Here is a 13752-nt window from a genome sequence, read left to right as displayed (position 1 = left end):
TCTTTCAATGTGTTTTTATGTTTAGGAATTGGAAAATAGTCTTCAACCTTTGTGAGAGTTTAGCACTTGAACTGCATCCGACTGTGCTCAGCAGTGCATGAGTAAATTAGAGACCCTTTTCCTGCATCCCTGTTCACTTGGACCAGGACAAAGATGTATATATACATTTTGCTTTTGCCTTTCCTCATGGTGAAGTAGCTTATTTCTGTCTGAAGTTTCTTCCTGTCAGCCCCAGTCTTCACAGGAAAAAATACTGGTCCTGCCTTTACGTCATAGTCCCAGCAGGACTCTTAAAACTTCTTATATTGTGTCCTGACAAAATAAAATGCTGAACTGTTTGGAGGGAACCATTGCTGCAGGCAGTTCTAATTAACTGGAAGCTTTTCTTTTCTGGGAGCATATATTTACTTTCTTACACTGGGAATAATAAGCAATTAGTGCTAAGGAGCACCAAACACTTGCACATCTAAGGGAGGCTGAGCATGGATAAGTAGAGTAATTCAAATCAAGTGACTGTAGATGGCTTTATATAGTGGATTTTATGCTTATATGGATGCTTTTTTATTTCTATAGTTACAAAGGGCTTCTACTACTTTCTCAAAATAATATGTATTCCCCTGTGGATGAATTAGTGACGTCTGGAATTCCTGGGCAGAAGGCGCTGGAGTTTGGGGCTTTGGGTTGGGTTTTTGATGTTTTTTTTTTCTTGGTTTTTAAAAAAAATTAATTTGAAAGAAGATAAAAAAAGCACACTCATTTCTGTGTCAAAATATCTGTATGCTGTGAGGGTTTCTACCCATTGATATTGATAGTGTTCAAAGGCACTAACTGTCAAATATTAGATCCCTAGAGAAAAATGATCTCTGCAATCAAATTTATCCTATTCTCCGGTGGCTGTGTGCGTGTGTTACTTGAAATTTTCTGCATTTCAGTAAATTAGGATAATCTTTGCTGAATTCAGTGCTGAAAAAGCTTACGTGAGTGGGTAGAGAAATGATGGAAGGGAACCCTTCACCTGCCCCGAAAGGGCTGTGAAAATGTTAATGCTGCTGCGAGACCCCCTTTGTGTGATCAACTTCAAGGCAAAGGAATTGAATTGCTCCTCGGTTTGATGGATTATTTGTTTATTTGTGCATCATTATTTGTTCTGTGTGGCTTTTATCCATTTGCTTTTCAAGTCCTTTGGTGATTCCCACACCTGTGGCAGCAGCAGGACACATCCATAGATCCCTGCCGCAGCCTTAACTCTCCAGCTGGGAGAGAAAATGCAGCACAACCACTTTGCCTGGGTGGGGAGAGCCAGCAGGAGAAAGGAGATCCAGCTGGTCCCATCACTGGAATTCCACAGCTGATGCCCAGAAGGTTTTCCACATTGACCGGGGCTCAGGACTGGCGAGGTGCGGGCATGGATTGGGTTTGTGTTTACAGCCAGCCCTGGATAAACCTCTCCTCCTCCGTGTTCTCCTAATCCCCGCTGGGTCTCATGCGGCAATGGTTCAGTAATACTTGTTTTCTTTTCTTCTTCTCCCCTTCCACCCCCTCCTCATGTGTAACTTGATCTCCGAGGCCTGCTCTTCTGCTTTGGCAGATTTTCCAGCTCTTGAATGGAAGAAATTAACCACTTAGTTACTGCCAGGACTAAGCCCTGCTCACTGGTCCCTCTGGCTCTTCCTGCGGACGTGCTCGGACTTACACAAGAAAAGCCCACAAAGTCATCACCTCTGAGCTCCTCGTTTTAACCTCTTCTCTTACCTTGACTTTCTCATCTGCATCTCCTTGCCTTTTCATTTAAAAGAAATACGGAAATGCTCCCACTCATGATCTGAGTCAGTATTTGGCAAAGATATTTCTCTAAAATTTGTTTGCTGGTCCTTTCCAAGCATGTATGTTTTCTGGTTGTGTCCTGGCTGTCTGTGATTCCTCCCTTCCCTGGGCTGGCAGAAGATACTGAAGATCAGCAAGATCCCTAAACTGATGGAATTCTACCTAATGCACAGGAACTTCCAGTCCCTGCTCCCTCTTTCGCAACCTTAATAAACTGCCTGGACAATGGAAGTTCAGTCATTAATAGTCAGTAGGAATTTATGCCATTTTTGTGTCTTTAAGGTACACTACTATTTTTTTTCAGATCTGAAAATGCAAGAAGTTTCTGTGCTTTTTTTTTTTTCTTTGACTGCAGATGTTTCATAAAGTAAGTGTTCAGTGGAAGAGGCCCAAAACTTTTTCAGTGGTGGGTGATGAGCCCCTTTGGACTCGAATTTAACCTTGCAGGCTTCAAATGATAATACTCCAAGCAATTCCCTGCGGAGCTCATGATCCGTCTTGTGTTTTTACACGAGTACAGTGAATACATATCACCATTGCAGGAATTTAGTAGTACCTTCTGTATTGTTACTACCTTAAAAAAATAAGGATTCTGCTCTGTTGCTTGAAAGGAATTTCAAATAGTTGAACATTCCATCTCTGAAATCCCACCACTTCCCAGGCACCTCCTTCACTCATGAAAATTGCAAATAACAAACATCTGTTAAATCGAGGAGAAAAACCAACAAATGCACATCCTTTATTGCAGAATCCTTGCCTTTTCTGTTGATGTGTACAGTGGACTTTTTGTAACCTGGCTTTTCTTGGTTTTTTTGAAGTTTCTACTGATGAGAGAGGGACTTAGTAAGTCCAAGTACCAGAAGTGTTTAATATCTCCCTGTATGTACAGTGCTCTTGCAGGGCTATTCCAGCTGTGCTGGATGGTGACTGAAGGAAGAAAAACACTCTTTGCCCTCAGGTGTTTACTTGACTTTGGTTTTTTTTTTTTTATTTTATTTACAATAATACCTATTGTAGAATGGTCATAGTAGTAGCAAGAGGCTTTTGTTTTTAACATGCTGTTTTAACTAGCTGTTGTAAACATGTCAGCTGGATCTTGAGAAGAGCTTAAACAGGAAGGTAGAACAGTGGTCTCTAAAAATGTTTTGTGTGTGAATTGGAAAAGGAGAGACAGAGGTTTCTATGTAAAAATCCGGAAGAGAGACACTGGCAGCACTGGTGGAGTGGTTCTGAGTTAGGGCAGTGGCGGAGAAAGGCTGGCATTTACACACATCTCTGGCACAAAGGTTCATCTGGGCAGAGTGGTAAAACCACTTGAGCCCTGTTTATCTGGGTGTGCATTCCTAATGCCAGTGGGATTCCTAGAGCTCACCAAATAAGTGGTAGTTGTAGATCCCTCAGTATCCTGGTTGCTTGGGCTTTCTCCTGTGGAGAATCTCACTTGGAGATCTTACCAGGCTGATGTAGAGAACATTCTGTGTGAAAACACCAGCAAGGACTTTTCTCACCCTCTCCTCATTACATGGCAGATTTTACAAATAAATCCCAAATGTCATTGCCTTCTTGTGTAGTGCTTTCATAGCCAAGGAAGTGAAGAATCCTGGAGTATCCTGGAAGACTTGTTTTCACTTGTCCTTTGGAGTAGCTACAAGGTGTCTGAACAATCACTTGAGACTAAGAGGTGATCGACTCAGGAGGCAGTTGTTTAAATCTGAGGTGCCTGGGTGTGGGATGTGCGCTCACCTCTAACCCTGCCAACCTTGGGCTCGCTTTCTGCCATGCTTTCTTTGGCAGGAGGAATTTCTCTACCATAACAAAGCTCTCATGACACATCATGCTCGACTCACTGAAGTTGTATTCACTGCAAACAGCTCTACAAGACTCCACCAGAGTTTTTGTGCTGCACGTGCCAGGAAGGTAGAGTTGTGTAGCCGGGATTTGACAGCTGCTAGTCCTCTCTGTCTGATAGATAGCACTGTCTTCCCAAATGTTTGGCACTTTGTGTCTAAGAGTGGATGAAGTTGTTTAACAGTGGAGGATCTGAAAATCCAAAGGAAAACTGGAACCTGTCAGACAAAGCAGGAACCCCCAGGAAAACAGGGATGCTGCATTTGCTATCGGATCAAAGCCCATCTTTCTTACAGCTGCATCTGTAGCACATGCTGTGGTCATTCATGGATTTCAACATCAGCTTTTTTGATTATTTACGTACACACACACACACACATTTTTTATCAGGTAATAGTGTTAGGATGTGTTATTCTACTATGTGAAAAATGCCATCAGAAGAGAGCTGTGTAGCATGGGAGTGTTCTGTGGCATGGGCGTTTTTAATCCTAAAAACAGTGACCTAGGAATGTGCCAAATCACATATAATCTTACCACTTACTAAGAAAAATGCATCTCATAAATTATGTGATTCTACATTTTGTTGCTCCAGAGACAAAAAGCTGTTTTACAGCTGGCACTGAGTCTTTATCACCTGTGGGGAAATTCTCAACTGCATTTATAGATAAGAATGATAAGAGGTAACTTTAACTGTAAGCAAGAATTTACTCTTTTTCTGGCACACTTCTTTACTCCTTTGCTTTAATCACTAGTTTGTGATACTTCTAATTCAAGTGACATTTCCCATCCCAAATAAGCTGAATGTGCCTATCAAAAAATGCCCACACTTTGGTTCTTGAAACTCTGTTAACTTTCCGTGTTTCAGAAGAGGATTTTAAAACAAAATTAAGCTCAGATTTTAAATGGGTGACAAACACTCAAGCTGTTTTTAACAGTATCGCAACAAAATTCACTCCAGCTGCTAACACGTGAGATCATGCCAAAACTCACTTTCTGTTCATGGAGTCCAGTCATTTTGCTGCTGCTGTCATGTGTGTGTGTGATCATTCTCTGTGTGTGGATAAAAATCTGTCCTCAAATTCTGGGTAACATTAAGAATGTAAAGAATAAATATCTGTCTGCTAGAAGCAGCTCAAACACAAAGGCCGTTGGCTAAATAGGCTTATGCTCTTGTAGGAGCATGAACAATAAAGGCTAATGGATACTGGATTGCATTAATGAGAGCAGAGCCAGCAGGTCGAGGGAAGTGATTATTTCCCTCTTTTTGGCTCTTGTGAAACCACATCTGGAGCTCCTTCCCCTGTAGCAGATGCCGAGACCCTGGAGGGAGCCTGGCGGGGGCTTGGAGCCAGCACTGCCCCCCAGGGCCAAGGGAGAGAGGGGGTGGAAGGGGTCCCAGAGCTTTCATAACCACCCCACTGGTGGCTGGAAAGACTCTTCTCAGAGGTGCACAGCAAAAGGAGGAGAAGCCACACTTAAAACTTGGAATAAGGCAAAACTGGGTAGGTATGAGAGGATAAAGAGTGTTTAACTGCCCAGCAGACTAGGTTAAAGTTTCCCTGCATAGAGCCTGGAAAATCCTGATGTAGGGAGATAGCCTCCCTCTGAGCAGGAGCTGGAGCTGGAGACCTTCTGAGCCTGCTCCCAACCAAATTGTTTTGCTATTCTGCAGCAGAGAGCCTGAGTTGAAGGTTGCATCAGTCACTGTAGTCCAGAAATCTGCACACGTTTCGTGACTGATCTTGTTCTAAGCTGTGTATATGACAAACAAATGTGAGGGATTAATAGCTGACAGCAGTAAGAGTGGCAGAGGTTGTGTGACACTTACCAGTATGACTTTTATTTCTGTATCACCAGTTAATTTCATGGCATTCAGGAATGGCAGAGGGTATTTGCTCAAAGTATTTACAGCCCAGTTTGCCATGACACAGAAGAGGAAACGTTGAAGGATGATGTTTGTAGCACAGGGACCACACAAGCGTGTCTGCCTGGAAGCATAAAGGGAATTAATTTGTTTATCTACAGAGGAAGTTATCCCGGATAGCTCTTTGTGTTTCACTCCCCAAGTGGATGTGCTTCTCCTACAGTGAGGTTCTTCTGCAAGCGGGTTAATTTAATTTGAGATGAGGCATTCTTCTTCAGGAATAAGAACCCCAGGAGTTCATCAGAAATGTAATCCGCATTAATTCTGCCGGCACTCTTTGTATTAACCTTAATTGTAAAGGCTGGGTGGTGTTCATGGGGGGCAGCCTTTGTACTGCAGGGAATGCTTTGGGGATTCTGTGTTCCTACAGCTGCAGGAGAAGCGGGATAGGGATGGGAATGCTCGTCTCATGGAAAAGAAGTTGCATGCAGGATGCTTGGTCTGCTCTTAAAACCTCATTTCATCCTGGTTCCCTAAACAAGACACTGGGCTGAAACACGTGAGGACTGAGCTCCTCCTGTGATTTATGTAACCTTTCTCCTCCAAATCTGTGTTTAACTCCTCTTTTTTTCCTGTTTTTTTTTTTGTCCCCCAGTGCAGTTGCACACAAGTTCCCTGTTAAGCAGGCAAGGAACAAGTAGATAGATGTTGGTTTCTCTTAAACTCTGGTGCTTCCATAAAATAGAAATTCTCCAGAAGTGGAGAGAGGATGGGATAGTGTGGGGAGAACTGTATTGTTGTTTTCCCAATGTCCATGCAGACTGCCAGCAGTGGGGATGGGAGGCTCAGCTCTTTGCTGAACTGTCTGAATTGTGGAAATGCTGAAGTTCTCTGCCTGCTTTCTGGTGTATTAAATGGGAATATCCATGTTCATGTTTTCTGAGAAAAAGGTGAAAGCACTGTGAACAACATCACACTGTCCTTACTGTTATTTCTTTGCTAGAAATGTGACTTGTGGTAGTTAAAAAAAAAAAAAGGCAAATGCTCTTATTGCAGTTCAGTATGGGTTGAGAGATAAAGGATTTTTTTCCCAGCTGTCTTTCATGTTTTTACCCCATGGATCAGAATACTGAGGCAAAGTGATGCTGTAAAATAATGTTTAAAGAGTCTGGGCAATGTTTGCTGTTTCGGAGGCACAGACCTCAGATGCTGGAAGCATGCAGAGTTTCCCCTAAAGTATTCAATGTTCGAAAACGTTGGAGGGCAAAAGAGCACAAGCACTAGTCAGAAACCTTGCCAAAATAAACTGTCAGATGTGAAGGCAAGTTTTCAGGGACAAAAATGAAGACTTGCTGCTCTGTTGACTCTGTGTGTGACACACCAAGGGCTCCTCATGCTGTAGCGTGGTTTGTGCTGGGATCAGCTTCCTAGCTTTTCCCCAAGCTCTGTGTTTTCCACCCCTAATGAACTCTGCACCCTTGAGTAACTCTTGCTCCAAGCAGCAAAAGCACCCCAAGCTTTGGGAGGTGAAAAGGGATTTTTGAGTGGAAATACTGGAGTGGAATTTTGAGTGGAAATTTATACAACCGCAGTTGTATACATACCCCATATGCTATCTCCTTTAGAGAGAGAGATAGGTAGGTAGATACATAACAAAATATATATAACAAAAATGATGTTTGTTTAAATGGGACACACGCAATAATGCCAGAAAACAATCTATTAAAATGCTTAAGCAGAGAGCATTAATTGGTGTGTAGCCTTGAGAAACATGCAGGGGAAAAGAATAGTAGGTAGTGTGAGAATGAAAACTTTCGGGCCCTTGTGCCAGAGGAGCAGCAGTAACCGCATTAGCCGAAACCTGAATCCCTGTGCCTGCAATTAGCGCAGAGATGCTAAGACAGGATCCCTGGGCAGGAGCTGCAGCTCCCCCGCCGGTTTTGTGCCGGGTTACAAATGGGCATCGCTCTCGGGTTGCCTGTCCCCGCTGCCGGCGCGGTGTTTGAACAGCCCCGTAATGGGCTGTGAAATGACGCGCTTTGGAGCCTTTGCCGAGCGCCCGCGCTTCCCCGCCGGCTCGGCCGCGCCCGCATCGCGCCTTTCCTCCGCTTCCCCAAACCTCTTGGCTTCCCCCTCGGCCTCCGCGGCGCTGGGAGAGGCGCAGGCAGGAGGAGGTTAAGGAGCGAGGGCGTTGCTGGATGCCTGATGTCATGGAGGCCGGCGGCGGAGTGAGGGGCCCTTTGTTGGCAGCGGAGCCCCAGCAGCGCCCGGCGGCTGCCGCGCACGGCCGGCACCGCTGACTCTGCCCAACTTAGTTGGCTTCACTTTTTTTTCTTTCTTTTTTTTTTTTTTTCTTCTTACCGCTTGTATTCTTTTTTCTTTTATTCTCCCCCCCATCCCCCGCCTCCCTTCCTCTCTCTCCCGCCAAAAGAGTTGGGAAGGAGGGAAGATGGCTGGAGTTAACTCCCCGGGAGAGGAGGTGCGGGGCCCCTGCATTTTCCGCCTCTCAGGCTCGCCCTTGTAATGCGTTTCGGAGCGCTGGATTTCGTCGAATTTTCCTGGATATTTTGTTTTAGGCTTCTCCTGGATATGTTGTTTTAGACTTTTTTTAGACTTTTACCGGATCTTTTTAGACTTTTTTGTTTTTTTTTTTTTTTAGACTTCTAACGGATAATTCCACATAGAAGAAGCTGAAGGGAGGGGGGGGGGAAGGGAAAACAGACAGCCGAAGCCAAACTCTAACAAATGAAAATGTTGGAGATTTGCTTGAAATTGGTGGGTTGCAAATCGAAGAAGGGGCTTTCCTCCTCCTCCAGCTGCTACCTGGAAGGTGAGTATCCACAGGGAGCGGGGTCGGGACGTGCTCAACCCCATCCCATCGGCACCATCCCGGACACGAGTTTTATCCCTCCGCTGCAAGCTGGGGCCAGGTTTGGGGGGATGTTTGGAGCTGGCCAGGTTCAGGCTGGGCTTTCCCGTGCGGGGGTGAAGAAGCGAGCGCTGTCGGCGGCGTGCGGACCCAGGTGCCTTTCATTAATGCAGTTACAGAGGGAGCGCGGCTCTACCATTTATGGTTGTAAAATGTCAAGTGATCTTATTGCCGAGCTCATAAACAAATCCCTGTCTTCAGGCCTCAGCTTTATTTTTTTTTTTTCCGGGGGGCGGGGGGGAAATCTTCCTTATTTTGGACGTGAAAAAACCCAACGCCACACTCAACAAGAAAATTTAGATGAGTCCATCGGTAAAATATTTTCAGCGTGTCTTAATACATAACGCCTTGGTCAATTTTGGTTATCCCCCTTCTTAGTGTGCTTTCCACAGGCATTCGTTTAACTGAATTTTCTTGCATGTTTGCTTTTAAAAAGTGACTTTTGAGTCAGACCCGTGGTTACTTGTCGACAGTGAGATGTTAAACATATGGACTCAACTGGTTTGGATGGAAAGCTTGAGCGACAGAGGCAGTGCGCTGGGTGGGGGGGGACTTTGGGCTGAGGTCTTGCTTGGCGTGACCTCAAGAAAGATTTTCACCCTGACTTGGCTTCACACCCTGCCTGGAACAGCGTCGTGGTCCCTCCGTTCAGCCTCTTTGCTGCACTCCCAGGGCTGTGTCCATCCCACAGGTCCAGGCTCCTTCAACTTCTTTTGTGTTGCTGGATGTTGTTTCAGTAAAAATAATCCTCCTGCCAGGGGGACCGTGCTAACTCATCAAATCAGAGGCACGGAAGGCAGCAGCTGATTTCCAGGGGCCTATCGCAAGTTGCTGTTGCTCAGCTCTCAAATATTCAGTGCAGAAATGGCCCTCGGAAATTCATGGGTTAGGAATCTCAAAATCTACAAATGGCTGCTCGTGGCAAACTCACTTGAAGAAGTTTTGGATCAAGAGTCTATTTATTGGATACATTCAGTGACTCTGAGGAATTTTCTGTTCTCTAAAATCAAAGAACAGTGTTCAGAGGACTTTTTCTGCTTATTTAAAGTTTCAGAAACCAAATGGTGGGCAGATGCATGAATAATTTTGATGTTTTTATGTGTCTGAATTCTTCTGCAATCTTTTAAGTATACAAAGCCTCTGTCTGTGTCCCCTGCCTCTGGTATTGCTCAGGGTGTGTACAGAGAAGGAGCCCCAAGCTGTGCTGGGCCTCCTGTCTGTGCTGCTGGATCTTTCAACACAGCCCTGGGAGAGCAGGCAGAGCATCTGGGGCCTCATTTCCCTCTGCAGAAACGAATGCTGAAGGATGATGTTACAAGGGTGTTGCCCTGACTCTTTTTGCAAGTTTTCTCTTTTGTGATCGTTACAACCACTCCCCCCCTCCCCAATTTGCAATGCAGTTTCATAATAGGATTAGAGCATAGTTTGACTTGGATGTATAGGCAGTATGAGTTAAGAACTTTGGACACAATTAATATTGTAGTATTTCCACCTTCTGCTTCCCTGAGTCTGTGGCTGTATATTTGCTTTTTATGATGGAATGAGAAATGTGTGTTGAAATGACTTTTACTCGATCTCAAGGTAGCTCAGTCTCGCGTCTCAGCTCAGCATGGGGCAAACCCAAAGCCAGTGTCAGAGCGGATGTTAAAGGTGTACAAATGTGGCAACTGCAACCTTATTGTGGTAATTGTGACATAGACAGCCCAGAAGCTCCATAATTGATTGGGGAACTCCTGGAGGGCAGGGTGAGATACTCATCTGAGGAAAAAGAAGTTTAAAAAAGCAGGATTTTCTGTTACTCCTTTGTAAAGTTCAGTGTCTTCCTGGGCAGCTTTCTTATAAACATTAATATGAGGTTGAAATAATCGTTGAGGACTCATCCAAAAGAATGGTGGTGGCTTGTCCCAAACTCTTGAATTCCAAGAGCACAAGTGAAATCCATTTGCTTGTGTTGCCCTTAAGAATGTAACAAGTTTTTACGTATGGATTTGTTATTTTAAGCTTGGCAGATCACGAGAAAGGGGCAGGGTTGTGTCAAGGGTCAGAAACTCTGGATCGTTGCTCCTGGATCCCTGTGAACAGCCTGTGATGGCCAGTCCATTTCCATGCACATCCCACAGCCTCTGTGAAGCTTCTGAAAGAATAAATGAGATGATGGTGATATCACTGGAGGATTTAACTCTGCTGTTGTTATTTTAGTTGCATGGAAAGCTGAAAGTTTCTTTACTGTAGTAGACTGGGAAACCTTAAACATAAGTGCTTAAAGGCTGAAGGGTCCATTAGGTGCTTGGAAAACCAGTTGCAGCCAGGAGGATAGATGAAATTTTACTTAATTCTTTATTTTTGTATTCATATGTTAACAGAAATAATTCAGTTCTTGGTTGATGAATAGCATGGGATGGAACAAAATCAAGTCTGTTTGTTGTATTTTTAAACACACTTTTGGAGAATATTATGCTGAGTCTGGATTTGCTGTAAGGCTGATTGGTGTCAGACACTTGTGTAGGTGTAAGTGTCCTTCAACCAAGTAATCAGAAATGTGGTTTTCTTTTCATGGTGGTCCCTTCTGAAAGGCTTTTATGCTCTGTTAGTTTGCAGGAACGAGGGTTGTTTGGAGATGCTCTGTGTGTGGTGTGGAGGGCTGGCAGGTGCTGTGGCCCATGGCTGTGTGCTGCTGTGCAAGGGCAGACTGTCCTGCTCCCTGAAAAAGCTGAAATCTTCTCTTAACTTGATCAAAAATAAGTTCAAACTGGTTCTAACAATGATTCAGTTTTCATATTGATGTTTGAGCTGGACATTTCTTTGCCCTCATTTCTGTTCCCACTAGTAAATATTATTTTAAAATGTGACAGATTTGAATTTCTCTCATCTACTTTCTCCTGTCTGCCTTTGCCAAAGTGAATAATTCCTCACCCACTTCACACCAAGAAAGGGTAAAGAGTAGAAGGGAAGAGGCACAGCGAGTACTGCTGCCAATCTGATCAGGAAAACAGAATGTGTCCATGTCCCAAATAGGGGCTGGAATAGTCTTGCTGCCTTTTTGGGCTTGGCTCTACCACTGAAAAGCAAAAGCCTTGCTTAAAACCTGTCAGCGTTCTCTGTGAAGTTTAAAAAATAAAACATTTTGGGGACACTAGTGAAGTCCTTTTGTTTTCTAACTGAAAAGACTCCTGTCCTGCCAGCTGTCAGACTGACTTTTTTTTTTTCCCCCACTCTTCCTAATTTATTTCTTTTAGCTTGTCTTGTTGCAGCTAGAGTAGACGAGCCTGGGGAGGAGTGGCAGCTTGTACCCATTGCCCTGTTCCTGGAGAGGGATTTTTGTAATGCATTTGGGCACATGTTAAGCCAGACCTAAATTGGCAGCACAGTGACTCTTCTGCCCCAATGTCACTGGGATCAGCAGGCAGGGCTTTGGTCACCCTGCTAGGGAGAGAAAATGCATTAACCTGGAGTTGCTGCCTCCCTTGTGTTTGTTTCCTCTCTTCCTTGGCTATTTTCTGCTCTTCACCTCATGGCCTCTCATCTAGCACTACTCAGTAGAGTTCTTGCTGTTATCCACGTTTCTGGCTTTGTAGTGGCTTCTTTGTTATGTGCTTGTTCTAGTGGTTCTTATTTGTTCAAAAATCTGGTTGATGCTGCTTGCTACAGTTTCCCATGGGGTGTGGTGAGGGAAAGGATTATCATTTAATAGGAAAAGTTGTAACTGGTTTCAGACTTAAAAGTGATCATCCACAGATATGTCAGTCCTTCCCTGAGCTTTGTGTGGGGCTGCTTAATAAAACAAGGGAATATAACAGTAAATCTTGATGATTCTTGCTTGGTGCTTTCCCTGCCCAGGGCTCAGAATCAGGCAGACTTCCCTACTTCTGCTCCTTCAGGAAGGAAACAAAACCAAAAGCTATAAAAGTGAAGTTGTCAGAAATACTGAAGTGTCATTGAAGTTCACTTGAATCTAGTTACTCTTTCCTCTTCCTCTCCCAGACTTTATTGTCTAAGGTCAGGCAGAACTCAGTGGCAGATTTGGGAGTAAAATTCAAATTTTTGCCATACCCACTGTTCCATTCCATCCATCTACAGCTGTGATTAGCTGGCTGGAGAAAGATGATGTTTGCCATGTCACTAAGGGGTTATAAATGGAATAAACTCAGTGAATGAGCTCAGGTAGAACCTGCAGGTCTGTATAAGAGTGAACTTGAAGAAAAACCCAACAAAACAACCACCAACAAAATAAAAAACTGAAAAAGCCCCAAAATTATGGAATAATCTCTTGGAGGAGTAGGAGATGCCACATCACCGGGGTGCTCAGACAAGATCCAACACTGCATTTGACTGTGGGGGTCTCTTTGAGCCTGGACAATGCAGCCAGAGCCATGAGTGCCTTTGTTCTCGTGCTGGCATCCGAAAGTCTTGGTGTTCGGTATTTGGAGCACTGGAGATTCCTGGTGTCCTTGTGAAGGGAGCACAGCAGGAGGAGGGTGCCTCGCTGGGAAGGGGAAATAGGGCAGCACAGCTGGGGAGGCTGCCCAGCTCAGGGGAGTGGGGCTGGATCAGTTTCTGCACTACTTCTTCTCTGTGTATAAACACACAACGTTTAAAAAGGGGTATTTATCCTCATGCTGGCTCTAAGGAGGTGGACTTCCCAAATATCAGCCAAGAGCAGGAAAACCAGCAATTGCCATTGTTGCAGAAGGGTCTGTGGCCTGGGCTGTGCAGTGAGTGGGTAAGGAGAGAGGCTGAGCCTGATTTCACTAGGGGGATGAGTCTGAAATAAAACATGAATCCCTCCTTCTTTTTCGAAAGATCTGCTTTACAGGTCCTTTAATTTTATATTTAAATCCATATTCCATCAGGCATAGGGAATCTGTGAGGGCCACTAAGGAAGAATATTGAGACAGAGAGGCAGCTGCTCCATCATATGTGCTCAGAGTCAGAAACATTTGGAAATATTAACTCTGCCTTGCTATTCTGCCATTTATCATAATTTCTTCCAGGGGAAAAGGAGAGTAGAGAGAATGTAGGGAAAGGAGAAGGCTTAGGTGGCATAGGCTGTGTCCCCAAAGAGATTGCTAGATGTGTTCTGCACTCCCTTGCTCTACAAACCTTGTGGAAAAAATGCCAGCACAGTTTGTAAGCCCACAGGATGTTTGTTTTGTAGGGAGACAGGAGGTCTCCTCCTTCCCTCGGGACTGCCTCGCAGTCAGCTCTGGAGGAGCCAAGTGTAATTCTGTGCTCCTGCCTGTTTTCCAGCCCTTCCCTTACATTGGGAGGGAAATTCAGTTGCGTTGAT

General features: G+C 44.5%; 1 protein-coding gene across 3 annotated transcripts in view; it reads left to right on the top strand.

The window, feature by feature from the left end:
* ABL1 (ABL proto-oncogene 1, non-receptor tyrosine kinase) overlaps window positions 1-13752 on the top strand; it is a 77851-nt gene that overhangs the window by 37465 nt on the left and 26634 nt on the right. The window contains exon 1 of one of the 3 annotated variants that reach the window (XM_068211231.1): window positions 7890-8366. The exons of the other annotated variants lie outside the window; for them this stretch is intronic. Coding sequence (XP_068067332.1) covers window positions 8282-8366 — 85 coding nt within the window. The 5' untranslated portion in view covers window positions 7890-8281. Of the gene's footprint in view, window positions 1-7889; window positions 8367-13752 lie in introns of those variants that run through there. 3 annotated transcript variants of the gene reach the window in all.

This window comes from Anomalospiza imberbis, chromosome 21 (assembly GCF_031753505.1).
Source record: "Anomalospiza imberbis isolate Cuckoo-Finch-1a 21T00152 chromosome 21, ASM3175350v1, whole genome shotgun sequence".
NCBI classification, from domain to species: domain Eukaryota; kingdom Metazoa; phylum Chordata; class Aves; order Passeriformes; family Viduidae; genus Anomalospiza; species Anomalospiza imberbis.
This window is presented reverse-complemented; position numbering and strand designations above follow the sequence as displayed.